Source organism: Bufo gargarizans, chromosome 10, assembly GCF_014858855.1.
Source record: "Bufo gargarizans isolate SCDJY-AF-19 chromosome 10, ASM1485885v1, whole genome shotgun sequence".
Classification (NCBI taxonomy): Eukaryota; Metazoa; Chordata; class Amphibia; order Anura; family Bufonidae; genus Bufo; species Bufo gargarizans.
Window position 1 is genome coordinate 43,506,806 of NC_058089.1, and position 21,753 is coordinate 43,528,558.

The 21,753-nt window shown below is 50.6% G+C and overlaps 1 protein-coding gene across 1 annotated transcript in view; it reads left to right on the forward strand.

Moving 5' to 3' along the window:
• Nucleotides 1-1,257: 1,257 nt before the first annotated feature.
• PLCB3 (phospholipase C beta 3) overlaps nucleotides 1,258-21,753 on the forward strand; it is a 145,556-nt gene continuing 125,060 nt past the window's right edge. Inside the window, exon 1 of the mRNA XM_044270209.1 lies at nucleotides 1,258-1,429. Within this exon, the coding sequence (XP_044126144.1) occupies nucleotides 1,331-1,429 (99 nt within the window). The 5' untranslated portion in view covers nucleotides 1,258-1,330. The remainder of the gene's footprint in view (nucleotides 1,430-21,753) is intronic.

Genomic DNA, 21,753 nt, shown 5'->3' on the forward strand with positions numbered 1-21,753 from the left:
TGCCCCTATAAGTAGTGTCAGCCACAGTGCCCCTATAAGAAGTGCCAGCCACAGTGCCCCTATAAGTGCCAGCCACAGCGCCCCTATAAATAGTGACAGCCACTGTGCCCCTATAAGTAGTGACAGCCACAGTGCCCTATAAGTAGTGCCAGCCGCAATGCCTCTATAAGTAGTGCCAGCCACAGTGCCCTATAAGTAGTGACAGCCACAGCGCCCCTATAAATACCAGCCACAGTGCCCCTATAAATAGTGACAGCCACTGTGCCCCTATAAGAAGTGCCAGCCACAGTGCCTCTATAAGTAGTGCCATCCACAGTGCCTTTATAAGTAGTGTCAGCCACAGTGCCCCTATAAGAAGTGCCAGCCACAGTGCCCCTATAAGTAGTGTCAGCCACTGTGCCCCTATAAGTAGTGCCAGCCACATTTCCCCTATAAGTGCCAGCCTCAGTGCCCCTATAAATACCAGCCACAGTGCCCCTATAAGTAGTGCCAGCCACAGTGCCTCTATAAGTAGTGCCAGCCACAGTGCCCCTATAAGTAGTGCCAGCCACAGTGCCTCTATAAGTAGTGTCATCCACAGTGCACTATAAATAGTGCCAGCCACAGTGCCCTATAAGTAGTGCCAGCCACAGTGCCCCTATAAGTAGTGCCAGCCACAGTGCCCCTATAAGTAGTGCCAGCCACAGTGCCCCTATAAGTAGTGCCAGCCACAGTGCCTCTATAAGTAGTGCCAGCCACAGTGCTCTATAAATAGTGACAGCCACAGTGCCCTATAAGTAGTGCCAGCCACAGTGCCTCTATAAGTAGTGCCAGCCACATTTCCCCTATAAGTAGTGCCAGCCACAGAGCCCCTATAAATACCAGCCACAGCGCCTCTATAGGTAGTGCCAGCCACAGTGCCCTATAAGTAGTGCCAGCACAGTGCCTCTATAAGAAGTGCCAGCCACAGGGCCCCTATAAGTAGTGCCAGCCAGAGTGCCCCTATAAATACCAGCCACAGCGCCTCTATAAGAAGTGCCAGCCACAGTGCCCCTATAAGTAGTGCCAGCCACAGTTCCCCTATAAGTAGTGCCAACCACAGTGCCCCTATAAATACCAGCCACAGCGCCCCTATGAGAAGTGCCAGCCACAGTGCCCCGTGTGATTTGGGCAGTGGTGGCAGTGCTGTTAACCCCTCGGTGCCCGCCCTGTGCCTCTTCCTCTGTGTCCCCTCCCCTGTGCTGCTCTCCCTCCTACTTTCTCTCCTCCCCTCAGCTCTCCCTCCCTCAACTCAGTCCCTGCTTTTCTCTCGCTGTCTCCTCGTACTTTTACCCCCGTTCTGCCTACAGCCATGGCGGGGGCCCAGCCCGGGGTACATGCCCTCCAGCTGGAGCCGGTCCGGGTGCCGGAGACCCTGCAGCGGGGCAGCAAGTTCATCAAGTGGGATGAGGTGAGCGGAGTGCGTGCTCCGGGGAGGGAGGGCGCACGGGGCTGCCTCAGGGGAGCCTCCTAGTGGGGCGCAGCCGGGATGTCCAGAGGTGACAGGACAGAAGGAGTCCCAGCTGTGGCTGTTGTCATGAGGTGTGCTGGGACTTGTCTTACGAGCTGGTGTCTACTGCCTGTCACTCTTTGTATGTTGTGGTACTACAACCCCCAGCGTGTTATGACAGCGGCAGGCTCGATGACTGCTGGTTTAGCCCTGTGTTGCTGCATTCCATAGACATGCTGTGAGTTGTCCATGTGCAATGTATGTGTCACAGAGCAAGACTTCTACATAAATATGGAGAGACCGTATGTGAGCGCTGCGTGCAGTTGTATGTGAGCGCTGCGCGCAGTCGTATGTGAGCGCTGCGCGCAGTCGTATGTGAGCGCTGCGCGCAGTCGTATGTGAGCGCTGCGCGCAGTCGTATGTGAGCGCTGCGTACACCTGTACAAGTGCATACCGTCGCATGTGTGAGCGGTACGCGCAGTCGCATGTGTGAGCCGCATGCCGGACTCCATTCCTGTAATGTAATAAATCCTACAATAGACGTCCAGCACTTTAAGATTCAGAAACATCCTCCTATATTTGAAATATGGATTAAAGATGTTTGGGGCTCAATGGTCGGCGCGTTTAATAGTTTACCAGTCGCAATGAGTAAGATTGTTTAACAATTGAAACACGTTGACCATTGATGCCCTGTGTGTCTTTGATCCATAGTTAAAACAAAGAATGGCAGTGCTGGAGGCTGTTGCACCGTGATGAGAGGGCACTGTCAGTGCTGGAGGCTGGTGCACTGTGATGAGAGGGCACTGTCAGTGTGGAGGCTGGTACATTGTGATGAGAGTGTCCTGCCAGTGTGGAGGCTGCTGTACCATGATGAGAGGGCACAGTCAGTGTGGAGGCTGCTGTACCATGATGAGAGGGCACAGTCAGTGTGGAGGCTGCTGCACCATGATGAGAGGGCACAGTCAGTGTGGAGGCTGCTGCACCATGATGAGAGGGCACAGTCAGTGTGGAGGCTGCTGCACCATGATGAGAGGGCACAGTCAGTGTGGAGGCTGCTGCACCATGATGAGAGGGCACAGTCAGTGTGGAGGCTGCTGCACCATGATGAGAGGGCACAGTCAGTGTGGAGGCTGCTGCACCATGATGAGAGGGCACAGTCAGTGTGGAGGCTGCTGCACCATGATGAGAGGGCACAGTCAGTGTGGAGGCTGCTGCACCATGATGAGAGGGCACAGTCAGTGTGGAGGCTGCTGCACCATGATGAGAGGGCACAGTCAGTGTGGAGGCTGCTGCACCATGATGAGAGGGCACAGTCAGTGTGGAGGCTGCTGCACCATGATGAGAGGGCACAGTCAGTGTGGAGGCTGCTGCACCATGATGAGAGGGCACAGTCAGTGTGGAGGCTGCTGCACCATGATGAGAGGGCACAGTCAGTGTGGAGGCTGCTGCACCATGATGAGAGGGCACAGTCAGTGTGGAGGCTGCTGCACCATGATGAGAGGGCACTGTCAGTGTGGAGGCTGGCACATTGTGATGAGAGGGCACTGTCAGTATGGAGGCTGCTGCACCATGATGAGAGGGCACAGTCAGTATGGAGGCTGCTGCACCATGATGAGAGGGCACAGTCAGTGTGGAGGCTGCTGCACCATGATGAGAGGGCACTGTCAGTGTGGAGGCTGGCACATTGTGAGGAGAGGGCACTGTCAGTATGGAGGCTGCTGCACCGTGATGAGAGGCTGCTGCACCATGATGAGAGGGCACCGTCAGTTTGGAGGCTGGCACATTGTGATGAGAGGGCACCGTCAGTATGGAGGCTGGCACATTGTGATGAGAGGGCACCGTCAGTATGGAGGCTGGTACATTGTGATGAGAGGGCACCGTCAGTATGGAGGCTGGCACATGGTGATGAGAGGGCACCGTCAGTATGGAGGCTGGTACATTGTGATCAGAGGGCACCGTCAGTATGGAGGCTGGCACATTGTGATGAGAGGGCACCGTCAGTATGGAGGCTGGCACATTGTGATGAGAGGGCACCGTCAGTATGGAGGCTGGTACATTGTGATGAGAGGGCACCGTCAGTATGGAGGCTTGCACATGGTGATGAGAGGGCACCGTCAGTATGGAGGCTGCTGCACCGTGATAAGAGGGCACTGTCAGTGTGGAGGCTGCTCTAGGATGGAGGCTGCTGCACCAGGATGAGAGGGCACCGTCAGTATGGAGGCTGGTACATTGTGATGAGAGGGCACCGTCAGTATGGAGGCTGGCGCATGGTGATGAGAGGGCACCGTCAGTATGGAGGTTGGCACATTGTGATGAGAGGGCACCGTCAGTATGGAGGCTGGCGCATGGTGATGAGAGGGCACCGTCAGTATGGAGGTTGGCACATTGTGATGAGAGGGCACCGTCAGTATGGAGGCTTGCTCCATCAGATGCTGTGGGGCGCTTTATGTAACTCCTGATGGGAGGCTTCATAAGCAGAACAGACAGGAAGTGGGCTGCGTTTAACCCTTGACTTACCAGAGGGGTCTGTGTGTGAATCCTGTCAGTGAGGGATGTGAGATCCCAGCTGTTGCTGTTTTCCTCAGAATGTCACAGAAGACAGCGCAGGCCGTGACAGCAACTCTACATAGCCAGCATGGGCCATAGCCTGGCGTTCTGGGTGCCATTACTGGCATGAGGCAGAATGCTTCTATACATGGGGTGCCAGGGGCCTCTATGTCGGGGGACTGACCCCCAGGCCGTCAGCTTACTGTATGAATGTCATGGGTTCCTCTGCAGAAAATATAAATGAACTCTGCACAGACTCAGCCAATCAGATTCCTCATCTCATGTAGCCATTGCAGTTTAAAACATGAAGCAGGTTTTTGATTGGCTGCTATGGAGCGAGGACCCGCCTTCTCCTGAAACTGCCTTGCTCAGGGATCTGTTTCGTTGCAGAGAGATCCATTCCTCGGTGGATCCAGCTTCTTTTCTTCATATGTTACACACATCCCTAGAAATCTGACAGCTCAGAACAGCTGTGTCCGTGCTCTCCTTCCTGTGTCTCTCCAGCTGTCAGGGCAGAGTGGGGATTGTAGTCTAAGGCTACATTCACATGATGGGCATTTTCAGAACCATTGCAGTCTATGGGGGAGATTTATCAAAACTGTTGTGAAGTAAAACTGGCTTAGTTGCCCATAGCAACCAATCAGAATCCACCTTACATTTTTTAGAGCTCCTTTGCAAAATAAAAGGTGGAATCTGATTGGTTGCTATGGTCAACTAAGCCAGTTTTCCTTTACATCACTTCTGATAAAACTGCCCTTATGGGTCTGTTCACACAGCAGACTGTCCCATACAGTACAGGGGCTCATTCACACGAACGTGTGCTGCCCGTTGCCGTATTGCGGGCCGCATTTGCGGATCCGTAATACACGGGCACCATTCTGTGTGCATTCCGCATTCGCTTCAATGGGTCTGCAAATCCGGAGATGCGGAACAGAACACTTTGGAAGCACTACGGAGTGCTTCCTGGGGTTCCGTGCCTCTGCAACACAAAAAGATAGAACTTGCTCTATCTTTTTGTGGAACGGACGGATCGTGGACCCATTCAAGTGAATGGGTCTGGGATCCCCATGCGGCTGGGCCGCGATCGGTACCCGTGTATTGCGGACCACAGCACAGGCACGGCTTCACACGGGAGCTGTTTTTAATGGCCTTCAATGAAAAATCACTGGACTGTTTTGCCGTTTTTTAAATTTTTTTATACAGTTGTGTGAATGTAGCCTAAGTCCTTTATTAACATTTCCGGGTCCCTTCGATGCCCATGGAAAATCCATCTGTTTCATCCGTGAAAATATCCGTGTTTGTGTCTGTTTTTTTGCCCTCCGTGTGTCATCCGTATTCCACGGACACTGCTAGGTTGAAAATCATATGGATGTCATCTCTATTGTGTCAGTGATTTTTCACGGAGCCATAGACTTCGATCGGCATTTTTGGTTTGCATTACGGAGCAAAGTAGTGCATGAAACCACTGATGTGTGAGCAAACACATTAAGGCCTCATGCACATGACCGTGCGGTTTTTTTGTGGGCCTCATGCACACGACCGTGCAGTTTTTTGCGCCCCGTGTTGCCCTCCGCAATTTTAGGAATGGGCGCCGGCAATATAAATGCCTATTCTTGCCGCAAAGCGCGGACAAGAATAGGACATGTTATATTTTTTTAGTGGGCCCGCGGAACGGAGCTCCGTGTGCTGTCCGCATCTTTTGCGGCTCCATTGAAATGGTGGCTCGGATGCGGACCCAAACTCGGTCGTGTGCATGAGGCCTAAGGCCTCATGCATACAAACGTATTTTCTTTCCGTGTCCGTTCCGTTTTTTTTTTTTTTTTTTTTTTTTTGCGGACCGTATGTGGAACCATTCATTTGAATGGGTCTGCAAAAAAAAAAAACGGAAGTTACTCTGTGTGCATTCCGTTTCCGTATGTCCATATTTCCGTTCCGCAAAAAAATAGAACATGTCCTATTATGTCGTGTTGCGGACAAGGATAGTACTGTTCTATGAAGGGCCAGCTGTTCCGTTCTGCAAAATACAGAATGCACACAGACGTCATCCGTATTTTTTGTGGACCGCAAAATACATACGGTCGTGTGCATGAGCCCTAAGGGCTGATGCCCACGAACATAAGGGGTCTGTGCCTGTACTGCAGACTGCGGAGTGGTGGGTCCGCAATATACGGGCATCGGCCATGTGCACTCTGTGCTTCAGATGCGGACCTATTGACTTTAATGGGTCCACAATTTGCAAGATACTGTGAAAGATAGGAACAGAGACACAGATCGGAAGGCCACAGAAACACTCCGAAGTGCCTCCACGGGCTTTCAGGTCAGTGCCTCCGAACTGCAAAAGATAGGACATGTCCATGTGGGCACCATTAGTTCCGATCTTGGGGTCGGAGCTCTCTATGGAGAGAGAAGGGAAGAGAGTCCTGCTGGAAGCCAGTGTGACTAGATGTTTGCTGCTGTCCATGAATATTATGGCTGCGAGTACTGCTGTGTATAAGGGCCCCAAATATGACATTCTCTCTACAAGAGGGAGTCATAGTACTATATACCTGGGGTCAGCAACCTCCGGCACACAAGCTGTTGTGAAACTACAACTCTCAGCATGCAGATTTGCTTGGCAGTTCTCAGAATTTCTGTAGATGCTGGGAGCTGTAATTTGCCTGGCGTGCTGGAGGTTGCTGACCCCCGGTGAATGCTTCAGTAGCCAGATAAGGGTGCATTCTCACGACTGGATGTATTTTGCGGACCATGTGACTTCAGTGTTATATCCAGTTTTATTTTGTTTGTTTTTTATGCAGACCCATTGTAACAATGACTATACTTGTCTGCAAAACGGCCAAGAATAGGACATGTTCTGTCTGACACCACACAGTTTGCTGTCTGCATTTTTTGCAGTCTCATTGAAATGAATGGGTCCGTATCTGATCAGCAAAAAATGTGGACCAAAAATATGGTCATGTGAATGGGCCGTAATAGGACATTCATCTGCCAGCTGCACCAGGAACACAGCTATAGGGATCTGGGGATTTGTCCTGCTCTGATATATATGCTCTCCATTGGGAAGCTTGACCATAATAAAAACATGTCACTCTTTTTTTGTGGAAAACCGATATCTGCTTTATATTAATCAACAGGCCAAATTGTGCTCTGAAAGCTTAGCACCCAGTAGATGGTAGTTGGATGAGCATTTAGGGCCTACACATTAGTAATACTCTGCAGCCATGGGCCTGCTTCCCTCCAATGTCATGAGTGCAGACCAGGAAATGCTAGTACACGTTACATAACGGAGACTGCTCAGGCTGTTACATATTTCTGTATTAGCACCCCCAGTAAGGGCTGTCTGCAGTGCCCCCCCCCCCCCAGTAAGGGCTGTCTGCAGTGCCCCCCCCCCAGTAAGGGCTGTCTGCAGTGCCCCCCCCCAGTAAGGGCTGTCTGCAGTGCCCCCCCCCCAGTAAGGGCTGTCTGCAGTGCCCCCCCCCCCCAGTAAGGGCTGTCTGCAGTGCCCCCCCCCCAGTAAGGGCTGTCTGCAGTGCCCCCCCCCCCAGTAAGGGATGTCTGCAGTGCCCCCCCCCCAGTAAGGGCTGTCTGCAGTGGCCCCCCCCCCAGTAAGGGCTGTCTGCAGTGGCCCCCCCCCAGTAAGGGCTGTCTGCAGTGCACCCCCCCCCAGTAAGGGCTGTCTGCAGTGCGTCCCCCCCCCCCCCCAGTAAGGGCTGTCTGCAGTGCGCCCCCCCCCCCCAGTAAGGGCTGTCTGCAGTGCGCCCCCCCCCCAGTAAGGGCTGTCTGCAGTGCGCGCCCCCCCAGTAAGGGCTGTCTGCAGTGCGCCCCCCCCCCCCAGTAAGGGCTGTCTGCAGTGCGCCCCCCCCCCAGTAAGGGCTGTCTGCAGTGCCCCCCCCCCCCAGTAAGGGCTGTCTGCAGTGCCCCCCCCCAGTAAGGGCTGTCTGCAGTGCCCCCCCCCCCAGTAAGGGCTGTCTGCAGTGCCCCCCCCCCAGTAAGGGCTGTCTGCAGTGCCCCCCCCCCAGTAAGGGCTGTCTGCAGTGCCCCCCCCCCAGTAAGGGCTGTCTGCAGTGCCCCCCCCCCCAGTAAGGGATGTCTGCAGTGCCCCCCCCCCAGTAAGGGATGTCTGCAGTGCCCCCCCCCCCCAGTAAGGGCTGTCTGCAGTGCCCCCCCCCCCAGTAAGGGCTGTCTGCAGTGGCCCCCCCCCCAGTAAGGGCTGTCTGCAGTGCACCCCCCCCCCCCAGTAAGGGCTGTCTGCAGTGCCCCCCCCCCCCCAGTAAGGGCTGTCTGCAGTGCCCCCCCCCCCCCCAGTAAGGGCTGTCTGCAGTGCCCCCCCCCCCCCAGTAAGGGCTGTCTGCAGTGCCCCCCCCCAGTAAGGGCTGTCTGCAGTGCCCCCCCCCAGTAAGGGCTGTCTGCAGTGCCCCCCCCAGTAAGGGCTGTCTGCAGTGCCCCCCCCAGTAAGGGCTGTCTGCAGTGCGCCCCCCCCCCCAGTAAGGGCTGTCTGCAGTGCGCCCCCCCCCCCCCAGTAAGGGCTGTCTGCAGTGCGCCCCCCCCAGTAAGGGCTGTCTGCAGTGCGCCCCCCCCCAGTAAGGGCTGTCTGCAGTGCGCCCCCCCCAGTAAGGGCTGTCTGCAGTGCGCCCCCCCCAGTAAGGGCTGTCTGCAGTGCCCCCCCCCCCCAGTAAGGGCTGTCTGCAGTGCGCCCCCCCCAGTAAGGGCTGTCTGCAGTGCGCCCCCCCCCCCAGTAAGGGCTGTCTGCAGTGCGCCCCCCCCCCAGTAAGGGCTGTCTGCAGTGCGCCCCCCCCCCAGTAAGGGCTGTCTGCAGTGCGCCCCCCCCCCAGTAAGGGCTGTCTGCAGTGCGCCCCCCCCAGTAAGGGCTGTCTGCAGTGCCCCCCCCCCCCCCCCCCCCAGTAAGGGCTGTCTGCAGTGCCCCCCCCCCCAGTAAGGGCTGTCTGCAGTGCCCCCCCCCAGTAAGGGCTGTCTGCAGTGCCCCCCCCCCCCAGTAAGGGCTGTCTGCAGTGCCCCCCCCCCCCAGTAAGGGCTGTCTGCAGTGCCCCCCTCCGTAAGGGCTGTCTGCAGTGCCCCCCTCCGTAAGGGCTGTCTGCAGTGCCCCCCTCCGTAAGGGCTGTCTGCAGTGCCCCCCTCCGTAAGGGCTGTCTGCAGTGCCCCCCTCCGTAAGGGCTGTCTGCAGTGCCCCCCTCCGTAAGGGCTGTCTGCAGTGCCCCCCTCCGTAAGGGCTGTCTGCAGTGCCCCCCTCCGTAAGGGCTGTCTCCAGTGCCCTGTGTATGCACCTGCGCCGGGTTCCCTGGTCCTCCAGCTGACTGTTGTAGTTTCCCCGCAGCTGCAGGTTACAGATCACTGCTTTCTACTAAGACAGCATAAGCACAAACTACCTTTGTATCTTGGGTACTTTTATTTTGCTGACAGCTGCATTTTGCCCATGTGAATTACGCCTTGAGCTAGTTTCACATAGACAACTCTGTAGTCCTTGTTACAGTCCACAATCTGTGCGGTGGGTTGTGTTGCATTTGGTTGTCGTTTAGCCCCAGGTCATCAGTTAATGAGCCCGGCTTGCTTTACCATGTTTCTTGCCTGATCTAACAGAAGCCATTAAGGAAGCAGGACTACTCCAGTGCGCCTGGATGGTGATGCTGGACTGAAGGGAGTAGTAGTAATTGTGACTATTGTCTATTGTCTTTTCATTGTGTTTTACTGAAATTTGCAGTGTATTATCGACCATGTCAGAACTTCTTGCAGGACCATTAAATCTGAACCACATGCTTTTACTCCACCCAATTCCTAGTCCTTGGAAGACAAATTCCCAGTGGTTACCCCTGAAGCTGACATCAGGAATAGTTCTCCTGCAAAAGAGCTTCATTCACATCTCCGCTCTGAGATCCTCTGCTGCACTGCCGTGTCGTCCTGTGCACTGCCGGGTCGTCCTGTGCACTGCCGGGTCGTCCTGTGCACTGCCGGGTCGTCCTGTGCACTGCCGGGTCGTCCTGTGCACTGCCGGGTCGTCCTGTGCACTGCCGTGTCGTCCTGTGCACTGCCGTGTCGTCCTGTGCACTGCCGGGTCGTCCTGTGCACTGCCGGGTCGTCCTGTGCACTGCCGGGTCGTCCTGTGCACTGCCGGGTCGTCCTGTGCACTGCCGGGTCGTCCTGTGCACTGCCGGGTCGTCCTGTGCACTGCCGGGTCGTCCTGTGCACTGCCGTGTCGTCTGCAGCACTGCGGGGTCGTCAGGATAGGTCATCAGTATCTGATGGTTGGGGGTCCGACACTCAGGACCCCCGCCGATCAGCTGTTTGAGAAGGCACCAGCGCTTCTGTGAGTGTCACAGCCTTTTCTCTGCTTTTGCTAGGCCCGAGACGACGCCTTCATTGGTCACATGGGCATCTCCAGTCCTATGTGTACGGCGCTGTGCTTGGTGGGCACTCACAGAAGTATTGGTCATCAGTATAAAAGTCTTGGAAAACCCTTTTAGCTGTTTATTTTAAAGGGGTTATCCAACCTGTCCTAAGGATAGATGATAAATGTATGATCACTGGAACCACCACGATCACTAGAATAGGAAAACTGGCCTATGTTCCCCATAGCAACCAATCAGATTCCACCTTTCATTTTCCAAAAGAGCTCTGAAAAATGAAAGGTGGAATCTGATTGGTTGCTGTGAGCAGTTTTCCTTTATACCAGTTTTGATAAATCTCCCCCATTGTTCCTGTGCAGCAGATTCATCTGATTCAACAGCGATCTTCTGCCCAGGAATAATGATTTTCCATGGGAACAGTCGATCACTTACTGAATGTAACTGCGGCTCTTATCTCCACTGATGATCAGGCCATTATTGGGAATGTTTGATTAGTTCCCAATAATCAGATGTTGTTCCCATTATACTGGGTGCCCTGTTATCAGATGACGTTTCCATTATGCTGGGTGCCCTGTTATCAGATGACGTTTCCATTATGCTGGGTGCCCTGTTATCAGATGACTTTTCCATTATGCTGGGTGCCCTGTTATCAGATGACGTTTCCATTATGCTGGGTGCCCTGTTATCAGATGACTTTTCCATTATGCTGGGTGCCCTGTTATCAGATGACGTTTCCATTATGCTGGGTGCCCTGTTATCAGATGACGTTTCCATTATGCTGGGTGCCCTGTTATCAGATGACGTTTCCATTATGCTGGGTGCCCTGTTATCAGATGACGTTCCCATTATGCTGGGTGCCCTGTTATCAGATGACTTTTCCATTATGCTGGGTGCCCTGTTATCAGATGACGTTTCCATTATGCTGGGTGCCCTGTTATCAGATGACGTTTCCATTATGCTGGGTGCCCTGTTATCAGATGACGTTCCCATTATACTGGGTGCCCTGTTATCAGATGACGTTTCCATTATGCTGGGTGCCCTGTTATCAGATGACGTTCCCATTATACTGGGTGCCCTGTTATCAGATGACGTTTCCATTATGCTGGGTGCCCTGTTATCAGATGACGTTTCCATTATGCTGGGTGCCCTGTTATCAGATGCAGTTCCCATTATACTGGGTGCCCTGTTATCAGATGACGTTTCCATTATGCTGGGTGCCCTGTTATCAGATAAATTGGAAATGATTTCAGAGAACGTATCAGGCTTTTTCTGTCTGGTATAGACTTTTATGCATACACAGCCAGTTGTCCAGGAAAAAGGGACCTGGCATCCGTGTGTTTGGGATCAGTGGGGATCTCAGTGGTAAGTACCCAGTGAACAGACTGTTATTGAATATCCAATCAATATGAGGTAGGAAGACCCCTTTATAGGGGTTGTCCCATTACAACATATCCACAGGATAAGGCCTCATGGACACGACCGTTCAGTTTTTTGCGGTCCACAAAACATGGAAGCCGCCCGTGTGCCTTCCGCAATTTGCGGGACGGAACAGGTGGCCCATTGTAGAAATGCCTATTCCTGTCCGCAAAACGGACAAGAATAGGACATGTTATATTTTTTTTGCGGGGCCACGGAACAGAGCAACGGATGCGGACAGCACATGGAGTGCTGTGTGCATCTTTTGCGGCCCCATTGAAGTTATTGGATCCGCACCCGAGCAGCAAAAACTGTGGCTTGGATTCGGACCAGAACAACGGTCGTGTGCATGAGGCCTAAGGCATAAGTCTCTCATCGAAGGGACGGTTGCTCGTTCAGTGGAGTTGAGGAGGCAGCCTGCATTATCGACAGTTTCACCTGAGGAACGAGCGTTTTGCGGGTGATCTGCTACACCTTTACACTGGCAGATTATTGGGAAAGAGCATTGGCAGGAACGTTCTTTCCGGATAACCTGCCCGATTGTCTGGACGTGTAAATCCACTTTAAGGTTCTTCTCCTGTTTGCATTACAGTTGCTCGCCTTAGACCTGAAACAATGAGATTGTCAAAAACCGGTGATGCCACCTGTATCTCCTGACTACTTTTCTCCAGGAGACTGGTGGCTCATGTTAGATTTTCCATTCTACCAGTAGTCAGTTGTGGTAGTCTTGTGGTACAAACAGCAGATTTGCAGTTGATCAGATCATCAGTATGGGGGAGCTTCATCACGACCGGCGCTTTCTGCGTCATAAATTAGGTGCACTCTCCTGTGTGCCGAAACAGAATCTTACCATAGATCAGAGTGGCATTACATGCATAGCTTGCGGAGGTGCGGGACGGTTGGGTAACCATCACACTTGGCACCTTAATATAATCTCATAATAGTTCCAGGTTAGGACAGAAGTCACCATGCAGCCCCAGGCTAGAGTTTATCATCTCAGGTTTATGTAGTCTTCTGCGTGTCTAATATCCGGAAAGATCTATCTATTCATTGTGACGGTAGTATTATATTGTTATAGAGTCATCAGAGAACTAGTCTCTTGTGTGCCGTCTGGTAGAACATGTCCAATGTCTGTCACCTATCCTGAAAGATATCAGCAGGTACAGAGTGTCAAGTTATCTGACCCCTGTGCCTCTCTCTTGTGTTTTAAATAGACAGCAGATTCTTAGCAAAATGTGGCTGCAGACAGACTGCATAACCGAGCAGATTCTTTGTTGAGAAATCTCCTAATCCCTGTGCAAATCATAATGGCAGTGAAATTGGTAGTCAATCATTTTTCCTAAAAGCAAAGGGCTCCCCGCCACTGGGCCCCGACTCCTTCATTCCGCCTATACTGTGCTCTGGTCTCCCACCGTTAACAGCCGCTTTAATGCTGCTGCAGACAATGACTGGCTGCAGCAGTGACCTGCCTTGCATCACATCAATTGGTCACATGATGCAGTGGTCAGGTTATTAGGTGCAGCAGCATCAAAGCAGATGTTGACTACAGGTGACTTGATCGAGGCAGTGGGGGAGTGAACGAGCTGGGACCCAGTGGTGGGGAGCGGGTAAGTATGCTTCCCTTTGCAAGTCTGGCCAGGAGAGGACTCTGCCCAAACGCAGAGTCCTTTAAGTTGTCACTATCTGTCAAGAAAAAAATGGAATAAAGGGCGAAGTCTTTAGGGTAGTGGGATGCTACCCCTGGACATGGTTCCACCAGACACCTTCTCTCATTGTTACTAGACCCATAAAAGTGAATTATAGAATTGGTTTAATGGTTCAGTTTAACTCTTCCACCTAAATTCAAAGCTGTAGCCCATCTATGATTATGTACTACAAGGATATACAGTAGTTTGATGTTTACACTATGAGTCCAACAAAAGTCATTTCCTGGTGATACGTCCCTCATCAAACGACGTCGTTAAGAGCCCAGGATACGTAATTCTAGGTAAGGTTCATGTGTAGGCAGTCATTTGTGTGAAGACTTGTGGAAACTTGAAACCCATTCATGTCATGGCTGTTTTTTGTTTTCTACGTGGCTGTTTCGATGCATCTCTGTAACATAGATTATATGGTGCTGGTAAAACTGCATTGCTGGGGAACTAGATATGTTAGGTTTTTTTTTGTTGGCTATCCTCAGGATAGTATCGAGAGCAAGATTCTTCCACCTAGGCCACAGACCCCTTGATAAAGGTCGTTATCCGACTGAAACGTTGGAACTATATACATGGCCTCTTATATTAATGTGTATTCTGGATGGAAATTATGTACAAAATGATGTGAAATTGCACATTATGTATTAAAGCATCACTTGAAAAGAACTCTTTGGTGTGCCATAGATTTCTCCATTGATACAGACTGACATTTGTCTTCTATGAGCACCCACCACTGAAGGGTGTGCAGGTCTCATCTTCTCCAAATATCCTTTGGATAGGTCATCAATATCAGATTGGCGGGGGGTCTGACTCCCGGGACCCCTGCCAATCAGCTCTTTGAAGAGGCGGCTGCACTCATTGGAGCTCCAGTCTTTTCACAACTTACCTAGCACAGCGCTGTACACTGTATAGTGGCTGTCCCTGGTATTGCAGCTCAGCCCATTCACTTAAATGGGACTGAGCTGCTCCTAGGCCACGTGACCAATGAATGGTGACATAATTGGCCTAGGAAGAGTCCGAAGAGCTCACAGAGATCAGCTGCTGTCCCAGACCCCACTGGTCTGATATTGATGACCTATCCTGAGGATAGGCCATTACTAGGGATGAGCAAATCAACTTCGGATGAAACATCCGAAGTCGATTTGCATATAACTTATTTCTAATACTGTACCACTTGGAACCGAACCCGAGTTCAGGAAATGTTTTTTTTTTTTTTACAATATAAATCAATTTCTGAAGTAATAACTTCGGCTCATCGGAGCCAATACATTCTAAGGCTGCTTTCACACTAGCGTTCGGGTTTCCGTTCGTGAGCTCCGTTTGAAGGAGCTCACGAGCGGACCCGAACGCAGCCGTCCAGCCCTGATGCAGTCTGAATGGAGGCGGATCCGCTCAGACTGCATCAGTCTGGCGGCGTTCAGCCTCCGCTCCGCTCGCCTCCGCACGGACAGGCGGACAGCTGAACGCTGCTTGCAGCGTTCGGGTGTCCGCCTGGCCGTGCGGAGGCGTGCGGATCCGTCCAGACTTACAATGTAAGTCAATGGGGACGGATCCGTTTGAAGATGCCACAATGTGGCTCAATCTTCAAGCGGATCCGTCCCCCATTGACTTTACATTGAAAGTCTGGACGGATCCGTCCCAGGCTATTTTCACACTTAGCTTTTTTTAGCTAATATAATGCAGACGGATCCGTTCTGAACGGAGCCTCCGTCTGCATTATTATGGGCGGATCCGTTCAGAACGGATCCGCCCGAACGCTAGTGTGAAAGTAGCCTAATACTGTACGCAGCTCCTGCACCGTACAGTATTAGAATGAAGTTTTATGCGAATCGACTTCCGATGTTTCATCCGAAGTCGATTCGCTCATTCCTAGCCATTACTATCAAATTCCTGGATAACTCTAAGAAACAAATCGGATCAAGTGAAGCTCATGTCCTCCTGGATTATTTATTTTAGTTTATTTAACTACATTTCTTAACACCTGTCAATATTCTTAGTAATAATTGATTAATGTTTGATGTATGTAGTTTATTGCTTGTTTTATTAAGAAATAAATTAATATAAATAATACAGGGGGCATAATCTTCACCTGATCCAACAAATCAAGGTAAGATAGTTCTCATGCTTTTGGAACCAGTACTGAAGACTCTGCCCATTAATGTTTTATTAGCTGTTTTTATGCCGGCTATTATTTAGGCTAGTAATATTAATTATATTGGTTTCTGTTTAGCAAGACTGCTTTAATTTTTTGTAAACTTGTATAATGCAGGGGACAGTAAGCCCCAACTCCCACTCCTCGCCTGTCCTCCATCAGTGGGACGTTGTGGTGACAGGGAAATACTTGACTCAAATCCATATGTTTTTCTTTCTGCTTTTTCCAAGTTATCAGGACTTGGGCCACATGGGAATTGCTAGAGGGCTGCGTGCGTGTTGCTTTTTGGAAAAACCAATGCATAAAGGAAGTAGCCCTGAAACCTATAAATATTATTAGCATGAACAGTTCTATTACACAACTTTCATATTGGATATGAAGATAAGCTGCTGTTTCTAGAGTGAGGAATCCAAAGTAAATCCATTAAGATGCCCTACAAACATCATAAATTCTGCAAGGAAACGTATTGCCTGGAGGTCACTTGTCTCACTTGTTTGAGTTGTCTCCAAGGCATTGCTCCCAGTTAGCCAGATTCCTACTCCACACTGATGAGGGGCAACACCCCGAAACAGCTGTCTGTGGATGGCTAACTGGCTTAGGTCTTCCCCGTCACTTACTTAAGGCTTGTAAAAGAGCGGGATCTTGAGATACGGGCTGGTCTCCCTGAGATCAGCTACTGTTTTGTTTCACTTAGGCTCCATTCACACGTCCGCAAAATGGGTCCGCATCCTTTCCGCAATTTTGCGGAAAGGGTGCGGACCCATTCATTCTCTATGGGGACGGAATGTGCTGTCCGCATCCACATTTGCGGATCCGCACTTCCGCATCCGTGCTTCCGTTTCCGCAAAAAAATAGAACATGTCCTATTCTTGTCCGCAATTGCGGACAAGAACAGGCATATTCTATTATGTCGGCAATGTGCGGTCCGCAAAATGCGGAAAGCACATTGCCGCTTTCTGTGTTTTGCGGATCCGTGTCTCCGTGTATCCGCAAAACACATTGCGGACGTGTGAATACAGCCTTAACCCCTTAAGGACACAGGGCGTACAGGTACGCCCTTGTGCCCTGGTACTTAAGGACACAGGGCGTACATGTACGCCCTGTGCATTTTCAATCACCGCCGCGCGGCCGGCGGCGATCGGAACCCCGTGCCTGCTCAAATCATTGAGCAGGCACTTGGGGCAAATGCGTCGGGGGGTCCGGTGACCCCCCCATGTATGCGATCGCAGAAAACCGCAGGTCAATTCAGACCTGCGGTTTTCAGCGTTTCCGGGTTATTCGGGTCTCTGAAGACCCGATAACCCGGAACAGGATGGTGATGGTGGTGTGATTTCACTCCACCAATCACCATCCAGCGATCCTGAGTGGTGATGGTGACATCGCCACTCAGGATCGCTTTCTGATTGGTCAGGGGGCGGTCCGGCGGCAGATTCAAAAGAGGCAGGCGCCCCTCTCCTCCTCCTTTTGTGTTCCAGCGCCGGAGGAGAGAGGAGCTGCCTGCACGTGTCCACCATCGCTGCCAGCACCCCTGATCTGTGCCCCCGGGACCCGATCTGTGCCCCCAGCACCCCCCATCAGGTACATAGGGACAGCTAGGGAAAGTTTGGGATAGGCAGGGAAAAAAAAGGGAAAGGTAGTTTTTTTGACTTTTTATTGCATCACCCCAGTTAGGGTGTCTGGGGTCCACAGCACAGCTGTGTGACCCTAGACCCCCCAGGGGTGCTGCCACTTGCCCCCCCCCCCCCCACCTTTTTTGGGGTGCTTTTTTTTTTTTTTTTTGAGTTCGCTGACTGTGACCGGCACTTAGCGTCCGGCCACTGTTAGCGCATCGCACACCCCACCGCTGATCAACTTCGGACGGTTGATCAGCAGTTTTGAATTTTTTTTCCTCACTTTTTTGCCCTTTTTTTTAGTTAGTTTTATTTATTTTTTTCTGTTAGTTTTAGGGTGAGTTCGTGAACACCCGTGCCCCCTCACACACGCACACCAAATAAAGAGTTACACACACGCACATATACACGCAGACACACACTCCCCTATGGCCCGCCGGACGTTCTCGGCCGAGGAGGCATACGCCCAGCTTGCCTCCGAGTCCGAGAGTCCCAGTGAGGATGAGGATGACCCCACATTCCTGTTGTCATCCGCATCCTCCTCATCATCTAGCGATGATGATGAGCCCCCAAGGCGGCGGAGACGCCGCCAGGCGGAGCAAGGGGACCGCCATGTTAGGGACCCTGTGGCCCACACTAGTACGAGCAGCTCTGGGGCTCGTACTGGTTTCCCGGCCCACCAGTTAAATCCACCGGAGCCCCCTGCCGGTGAACTTGTCTGGTGTAGCCCAGAGCGATACGAGCCCGTGATTCCTGATTTCGTAGGCCAATCAGGAATCCAGATTTCCACAGTGGGCTACACTGAATATGACTTTTTTTGTCATTTTTTCAGTGACCCACTGGTAAATCTGATGGTGGAGCAGACGAATCTGTACGCCCAACAGTTCGTCGCTCAACACCCGGGCTCCTTTTTGGCCAGGCCCGGTGGCTGGACGCCGGTCAGTGCAGCCGAAATGAGGACATTTTGGGGCCTCGTGCTGCATATGGGCCTGGTCAAGAAACCCAGTGCCAGGCTGTACTGGAGTGGGGACGTCCTATATCAGACCCCACTTTACAGTACGGTTATGACACGCTCCCGGTTTGAGGCCATCAGGAAATGTCTGCATTATTCCGATAATGCAGCATGTCCACCCCGAGGTGATCCTGCCCATGACCGTCTGTACAAGATACGGCCGGTCATCGATCACTTTGGGGCCAAATTCATGGAGGCCTATGTACCTGGAAGGGAGGTCGTGGTTGATGAGTCTCTCATTGCGTTCAAGGGGAGACTCATTTTCCGCCAGTATGTGCCTTCCAAGCGGGCGAGGTATGGCGTGAAGCTATACAAAATTTGTGAGAGTACCTCAGGGTACACTTACAAATTTCGTGTATACGAGGGGCGAGATTCCCGGATTCAACCCCCAGAATGTCCCCCCACTCTGGGTGTTAGCGGGAAACTCGTGTGGGACCTTATGTACCCACTGCTGGATAATGGTTACCACTTGTACGTGGATAACTTTTATACCAGTATCCCCTTGTTCCAGTCCCTTGCCGCCAGATCCACGTCCGCTTGTGGGACCGTGCGGAAAAATCAACGCGGCCTCCCTGCCCACCCCCTCCAGGTACCTATCCCCAGGGGTGAGACCCGTGCCCTTACCACTGGAAACCTGTTGCTGGTCAGGTATAAGGACAAGAGGGATGTCCTTATGCTGTCCACAATTCATGGTAACGGCATCACCCCTGTCCCTGTGCGAGGTACCGCGGCAACGGTCCTCAAGCCCGATTGTATCGTCGCCTACAATCGGTATATGGGAGGAGTTGATCTCTCGGATCAAGTCCTCAAGCCATATAACGCCATGCGCAAAACCCGGGCATGGTACAAAAAAGTTGCGGTCTACTTGGTACAGGTTGCCATGTACAACTCTTTTGTACTATCCCGAAGCGCTGGCAGCACAGGGACATTCCTCCAGTTCTATGAGGCAGTCCTCAAGGCCCTGATCTTTTCGGACCGGGAAAGAGCAGGCCGGAGTACCTCGGGAACTGTAGGCGCCCGGATCGTCCCTGGCCAACACTTTCCAGGTGTGGTCCCCCATACTGGAAAGAAGGGACGAACCCAAAAAAAGTGCAGAGTCTGTCGCAGGAGGGGGATACGGAAGGACACGACTACTCAGTGCGACACATGCCCCGATCATCCGGGCCTCTGCATTGACGGTTGCTTCAGGGAGTATCACACTTCCATGGAGTACTAAATTTATATCCCAATTTAGCACTGACATCGGATAAAAAAAAATGGTTCTCAGACTTGAGACACCCAAAAAAACTAAAATAATTTATTAAAAGTAGACATAGGTATTGCCGCGTCTGTAATAATCTCCTCTATAAAAATGCCCCATGACCTAACCCCCCAGATTAACACGGTCCAGAAAAAAAAAAAAAGGTGCAAAAAAAGGTTTTTTTTGTCACCTTACATAATAAAAAGTTTAATAGCAAGCGATCAAAAAGTCATATAGCCCCCAAATTAGTGCCAATAAAACCGTCATCTCATCCCGCAAAAAATGAGCCCCCACATAAGATAATCAGATAAAAAAAAAAATAGAAAATGACTCTTAGACTTTAGAGATACAAAAAATTTGTTTAGGGTATCAAAAAGGATAATATAGTCTAAAACCTAAATAATTGTAAAAAAAAAGTTGACTTATTAGGTATCGCCACGTCCGTAAGAATCTCCTCTATAAAAATACCCCATGACCCAACCCCCCAGATTAACACAGTAAAAAAAAAAATAAAAAAATAGGTGCAAAAAATTTTTTTTTTTGTCACCTTACATAACAAAAAGTTTAATAGCAAGCGATCAAAAAGTCATATAGCCCCCAAAATAGTGCCAATAAAACCGTCTGCTCATCCCGCAAAAAATGAGCCCCCACATAAGATAATTGGCTAAAAGAAAATAAAAAAAATGACACTTAGACTTTAGAGATACCCAAAAAAAAAAGTTGTATCAAAAAAGATAATATAGTCAAAAACCTAAATAATTGTAAAAAAAAGTAGACTTATTAGATATTGCCGCGTCCGTAAGAATCTCCTCTATAACAATATCCCATGACCTAACTACCCAGATTAACACGGTTAAAAAAAAAACAAAAAAACGGTGCCAAAACCGCTATTTTTGGCACTTTTCCATTTCAGTCCGTTTTTTCCGGTAACAAAACAAGGGTTAACAACCAAACAAAAGTTAAAATTTATTACCCTGATACTGCAGTTTACAGAAACGCCACATTTGTGGTCGTAAACTGCTGTATCCGTAAAAGGGAGGCTGCAAAAGGAAAGGACCGACATGGTTTCTGGAAGGCCGATTTTGATGGCCTTTTTTATTGACACCATATCCCTTTTGAAGCCCCCCTGATGCCCCCCTAGAGTAAAAACTCCCTAAAATTGACCCCATCTAAGAAACTACACCCCTCAAGGTATTCAAAAATGATTATACAAACTTTATTAACCCTTTAGGTGTTCCTCAACAGTTAATGGCAAATGGAGATGAAATATCAGAATTTCAATTTTTGGTAACCTTACCTCACAAAAATGTAATATAGAGCAACCAAAAATTATATTTACCCTAAAAATACTCCCCCAAAAAATGCCACCTTATCCCGTAGTTTCCAAAATGGGGTCACTTTTAGGGAGTTTCGACTCCAGGGGTGCATCAGGGGGGTTGAAACAGGACACGGTGTAAATAAACCGGTCCATAAAAATCAGCCCTCCAAAAACCAAACGGCGCACCTTTCACTCTACGCCCCGCTGTGTGGCCGTACAGTAGTGTACGGCCACATATTGGGTGTTTCTGTAAACGGCAGAGTCAGGGTAATAAAGATACAGTCTTGTTTGGCTGTTAACCCTTGCTTTGTTAGTAGAAAACATGGGTTAAAATGGAAAATAAGGCAAAAAAATGAAATTTTCCAATTTCATCCCCATTTGCCAATAACTCTTGTGCAACACCTAAAGGGTTAACGACGTATGTAAAATCAGTTTTGAATACCTTGAGGGGTTTAGTTTCTTAGATGGGGTCACTTTTAGGGAGTTTCGACTCCAGGGGTGCATCAGGGGGGTTGAAACAGGACACGGTGTAAATAAACCGGTCCATAAAAATCAGCCCTCCAAAAACCAAACGGCGCACCTTTCAATCTACGCCCCGCTGTGTGGCCGTACAGTAGTGTACGGCCACATATTGGGTGTTTCTGTAAACGGCAGAGTCAGGGTAATAAAGATACAGTCTTGTTTGGCTGTTAACCCTTGCTTTGTTAGTAGAAAACATGGGTTAAAATGGAAAATAAGGCAAAAAAATGAAATTTTCCAATTTCATCCCCATTTGCCAATAACTCTTGTGCAACACCTAAAGGGTTAACGACGTATGTAAAATCAGTTTTGAATACCTTGAGGGGTGTAGTTTCTTAGATGGGGTCACTTTTAGGGAGTTTCGACTCCAGGGGTGCATCAGGGGGCTTCAAATGGGACATGGTGTAAATAAACCAGTCCA